Below are 5,596 nucleotides of genomic sequence, written 5' to 3' on the forward strand. Positions count from 1 at the left end.
AATAGTCAATTATGTTGAATCTCAAATTTTGATGATGAAACCAATCAATAATTGTTTATATTTTAATTTATGTTTTTAGTGACGTAGGGTGCTTCGATCAGGATGAGACAATTAAAGCAGAAAAAATCATATTGGGCCGGAGGAATATGTCAGAAGATTGGACATCGAGCTAGTGGATCGATCGATGTATCGATAGAAGACTTTGGGCCATGGATTCAGGCATCGGGCCAAGAAGAGCGGACATTGCGCCAAGGATATTAGAGTTACGGAGTCAACTGGTCGATTGAGTAATAGGTCGCAGGAGAGGACGATGCACCGAAGAATCAGACGAAGCGTCAAGAGACCAATGACATGCCGGACAACTTGATTAATGCTTAGTATTAATTATCTAGATCAAAGTTTATTTTACATATGCATGATTAACTATGATAGTAAGGCATGAAGCAAAATGAAGTCCTAGAGTAAAGGACCCAATCATGTTGGGAGTTCAAGAGTTCGTCGGAAGTCCGGACGTTTGTCGGAAGTTCTGGAGGAACCAGCCGAGAAATCTCGGAGCTTGCTAGAGAAGCTCATCGGAACTCGCCAAAAAGATCATCGTGAAGTCCAGGAGCTTGTCGGGAGTCTGCCAGAACATTGCCAATAGATTATCGGAAGTTCGCCAGAAGCTCGCTAGAAGAATAGACTTACGGACTTTGTTTAGCTTAGAATATGTCTTAGGAATCGTAGTTAGCACATAATTGAGATTGGATTTAGGTCAACCCAATTAGGGGTCGCCCATGTAAGAACTGTGTTGGGCCCAATAAGAAGCCCAAACAGTGCCCCAAGAAGTCTCATCGTAGTGGCATAGTATTCGAGACTGTGTCAGGTGGTGGTACCATTAGACTTGGGCGGTGGTACCGGCCAGAGCAATGTCAGCCAAACTAACACTGGGCGGTGGTACCGCCTAGCACAAGCAGTGGTACCGCCCATGCCCGGGGAACCCGGGATAGAAAAGTTTTAGGCTCCAAGTTTGAATTAACTTGAAGTCTATAAATACCCCTCCCATCCCTGGTTAAAACACACAAGCACAAAGAGTCTAAAAGCAAAGAAACACTGCTGCAATCTATTTAGAAATCCCTCTTTTACTCTAAGTGTTAGATTTTTGTAAGAGAGGAGTGTGAGTGCTTGTAAGAGTTATCTCCTAAACCCGGTAAAAGGGGAAGAGGGTGTAAAATATGATTGACCTTCGTCTATTGAAGGAAGGTCTCTAGTGGACGTCGATGATCTCGTCGGAGGAGGAAGCTAAAAGTGGATGTAGGTCAAGATTGATCGAACCACTCTAAATCTCGGTTTGCATTTATATTATGCTCTTTATTTTAACTGCAAACTGCTTCTGTTGCTTTACATCAACTATACTTCCGCTTGCTCTCAAGTTAAAGATCTTTCCGAAACGGTTTTTGTACGAAGTCTTTTTTGAATCGACGAAAATTTTTCGCTGCACTAATTTATCCCCCCCTTTTAGTGCTCTTGATTCTAACAAATTATAGTAATTCCATCATACCCTCATTTACGTGCGAGGGATATCGTATCCTCGTTCCTCACTACAGATGAGTTCAATTCGAGTAGTAGAGGTGATGATGAATTTAATAGAGATATAGATAAATTATTTTTTTCAGATAAAGAGACGTGCTTTGTAAAAAAAATTTAAAGTTAAAATAATTTGTAAAAATTTAACAAAGATAGATTTTTTTTTTTCAGAACTGGCTCATATATATATATATATATATATATATATATATTTCTCGGGCGCTGAATCTGTCGTGACAAATCATTTATGATACATTCAAGCGGGCAGTCTAATCAAAGAGCTTGAGGCCCACTTCAACATCTTCACAGTGCCTCACGTAAGGGACAACCGCAGATAAGTCAGCACCGCCCTTGCGGGCTCTGCAATCGTAATCTGGGGGCGCGTGGAAGCACGCCTCCGTCGACATGGCGTGGACGCATGCAACGCCCGGCCTCGGATGCCTCAGAAGAATCCATGGCTTCAGACCACCAAGCCCCTGCGCCACGTACCCGAAGGTAGACCACGCGGTGGTGACCAAAACGTCGCTGAAGCTCAACAGAGTGATCTCCGACCATGCCTTGACGTTGTGGCTCCGTTTGTCCGTGTGCTGCTGCTCCTCATGGCTTGGTTGGTGCACGGTGATCACCTCGCCGGTGGTCGTCGAGTGCTCGTAGTACATGTCCCTGAGCCTGTCATGGTAGCTGGAGTTCAGGTTGGTGACGAGCACCGCCTTCACTTTTGCTGCGTTGCTGGGTCCTGCCGCGGGCTCCTGAGGATTGATGGCCGGCAATATATGCTGGCTGAGCGTGCAGTTGATGATCTGGTTCAGCATTGTCTCGAAGGGAATCGGCACGAGAGGAAAGATCCTGATCTGAATGCCTATTCTCTTATCAGCCTTGGCCAGATAACCTTGGTAGTACCTCATGACATACCCCCATACCGTATTGGTGGGATGGAAAAGGTAGCGTACCAAGTGGTGGAAGACGGTGGTTCTCTCAGGGAAGAGCTGCTGCAGCTCCTCCTCGTACTCGTCGACGAGAAACAGCGAGGGGACGAAGTATTCGTCCGTCCTCAGCAGCAGCCAAGGGATCTTCCGGAGCAGTTGCTGAGCATCTTCACAGTAGAATAACCTGTCCCATTCCTTGCTGTACCAGGGAAGATGAAGGTACACGTAAGCTGGCAGCGTGACCTTCGTGGCAAAACGCATATCGTTGTTGATGATCTTATCTCGAATCAATTTGCCATAGCTCATAGTAGCGTCGCCCTCGAACCCCCCCAAGTTCTCTATGGGGAAATCTTTAGGTAAGACCCACGATGTGTCGGGGAACGGCTCGCAGAAGAGGTCCTCGATGTCTTGGTCGACATGGATGAGAAGGACTTTGTCGTTGAGGAGGGCGTAAAGGAAGCCAGAGACTAAGCTCATCACCCGGTTGCCGAGGCCGTAGTGCGGTATCCAGACGACGTAGTTGCACTCCATGGGGCCTGTGCTATGGTGGGACTCCAACTGTTGTATGGATCTGTTGTATAGCTCAGTGTTGGGGCCGCACTTTCTGTGGAGGGTTTCGTACATTCGCAGCTTCTCCACGAGAAAGGGGGAAGGCTTGTGAGGTGATGCCTTGCGGTATAGTGCAGCTTGGTACCGACTGAGGCAGGAGCTTTCGTCGAACCCAGGAGGCAACAGGCCGCCGAGGAGCTTGTCCTCCAGTGACTCCACTGAACCTACAGTGGTCAACAAGTACACGGGTGGGATGAGTTCAGCTACAATGGTTTGCTTAGGAGAGTTAAAGCTAGGGTTTACAGTATTACGTTCATGTATGGCTTCATGCAGACGCAGCTTGCAATTAAAGTGATGTGCTACATTCACAAGAAAGATCGCCTATGATTAAGCTCCTTAGAGAGCACATGATTGTACATTGATTTTGAGTAACTTTTGTACCGCAAATGATGGAAGGGAACATCTAAACAAGCTAATGTTGGTCGATCAAGCTACAACAAAGAAGAATAAGGAAGAGACGAGTATAAGCACCAACTGAAAGTATAATGAATGGTAAAGCTAGGTTTATAGGTACGTGTTCAAGCCTCGTGTAATCCAACTCTAGATGACTACTGGATGGTCAACAACGTTTAACGACACGACGTGCAAGAGACGTTGTCATAAATCTAACTCAACCCATTTGTTTTTCTCGTTTTGTGGATGAATTAGTGGAGATATATTTTGGTCAAACTTATTTGACCTTTTCAAACTAATTCGTGTACCATAGTGTTACATGCTCTTTTCACGTGTCTGTATCCACTTAAATCGATGCCGATCAAAAATGTCTTTTGGTAGGACACCAAATTGTTGACCTACATATATTTCAGATCAGATTTGTAGTGATGTTTGTCGGACATCCAATTTGTATCCATTTCCACAGTAAATGCAGTGCATATCCAATTCATATCATGATTTCAGAATTTAGAATCTGTCTATGATCTCTATCTATATGTGTATCGACCGATTGAAGCAGACATGAACATGGTTTTCTCACTTTCTGATCCATTTCCACACCTACAGTTTTCTCTTATCTAGGATGCCCATGTCAAACACTTGAGACTGCCTCTACAACCATTGAAGAGAAGAAGAAGAAGAAGAAGAAGAAGAAGAAGAAGAAGAAGATGAAGAAACTTCCATTCAAAACTAATGATCAAGAGAAACTTGCATGAAAAATGCCCAAGATTAAATCAGGAGATCAGTTTGGTGGCAGCAAGGAGTTCACCTATTCCGGCGGTCACACGAATGGTTTGGAGCCATTCCAGGGTTGGCCTCCTATACACCAAGAACGGCACACACAGCAAGCACAGGACCGGGATGACCAGCGACATGACGAAGGTCGTGGTGCTGTTCCTCTCAAGCTTGGCCTCCAGCCCCTCCACCGCAGCTAGGATCCGGCAGCTCCTGCTTCGTTTCATGCTGCCCATCCTCTCCTCTCTCTCATCCGCGCGCCATGGCCACCCTACCGAGCTATATATTTATACGCTTCCTGCTCGGCTTGTGCGCAGAGAATCAAGCTCCACGAAGAGGACCTCAGCAATGACAATGAGGAGCAGTACACCAACTGTGTGCATATATTAGCAAGTTGCACATGAATCCTACACCAAGGATGTTGTCTTCTCACGTCGTCAACCCACTTTTTTGCGCATCCCCGTCGCGTTTCGTTTACACCGCTGCATGTTGTGCGAAAGATGACGCGCTCACTCGGTGTCCCAAAACTTTACTCCTCCCAAAATGCTAAGCATCACGACTTACTCTGTAATCCGAGGCACAAGTGATGACCGACATATTCCAAGTGCACCACTTCTTCCTATTATATTGTTTCATTTTGTCTCGTTCCGCACAGCTCTCTCGCAGGCCAATTATTCTTTGGAGGTGCCATCCATAAATTAGGGCTAAGTTTTGGGACGACGACTCTGGGACGTGTAGTAGAACCTATATATATATCTATATACTCTTTCTCACCCTCAGTTTCTTTAAAGCCAGTGGTCTGGGGGGCGGTGCGTGCCGCCCCGTATTCCACATGCTAGGACACTTGGGACTTGTGCCCACGTCGTGCATGAGGCACCGCTACATTCATGCACGTTATGTTTTTTTGTGTAGCCAAGGCATACATATATAACTTCCGGTATTTCTAGCTTGTCTTTAGAAGGTTGTAAGCGTATGCTCAGCTATAATCCGACAATATATAGAAGCAACGTTAAAAGCCCATCTGGTTCGGAATAGATCATGATACAACACGAATCTTAAAGCTAGATCCAGCATTTTGGGGTGGACTCTGTCATTTGACTTTGTTTGTTTGTTCATTTGATAAATTGGGATAATAATTGGGGAAGACAGAGACACGGTCAACATGCTACTATTGGACCATGGTGTTCATTTACAACTACACGTTGTTATAAAAGAACAAGCTATGACAATTGTGCAAGATTCATATTATATGTGAAATTATAAAAAAATATTATATAAGATTTTTTTATTGAGAGAGACTGTTTTATATACTATCACACCTCAAGAAA

The 5,596-nt window shown here is 44.9% G+C and overlaps 1 protein-coding gene across 2 annotated transcripts; it reads right to left on the reverse strand.

Annotated features, from left to right (window-relative positions):
- Positions 1-1,754: 1,754 nt before the first annotated feature.
- LOC135679950 (galactoside 2-alpha-L-fucosyltransferase-like) lies at positions 1,755-4,668 on the reverse strand. 2 transcript variants are annotated; one of them, XM_065193933.1, is made up of 3 exons: positions 4,303-4,668; positions 2,517-3,265; positions 1,755-2,417 (listed from the first exon to the last, which is right to left on the reverse strand). In XM_065193933.1, the coding sequence occupies exons 1-3, from the start codon at positions 4,502-4,504 to the stop codon at positions 1,836-1,838; spliced, it is 1,533 nt and encodes a 510-aa protein (XP_065050005.1). In that variant the 5' UTR covers positions 4,505-4,668; the 3' UTR covers positions 1,755-1,835. The 2 variants fall into 2 exon arrangements, with proteins under 2 accessions (XP_065050005.1, XP_065050003.1); XM_065193931.1 differs by having other exon boundaries at positions 1,760-3,265; positions 4,303-4,663.
- Positions 4,669-5,596: the final 928 nt, after the last annotated feature.

The sequence above is a fragment of the Musa acuminata genome, chromosome BXJ1-7 (genome assembly GCF_036884655.1).
Source record: "Musa acuminata AAA Group cultivar baxijiao chromosome BXJ1-7, Cavendish_Baxijiao_AAA, whole genome shotgun sequence".
NCBI lineage: Eukaryota > Viridiplantae > Streptophyta > Magnoliopsida > Zingiberales > Musaceae > Musa > Musa acuminata.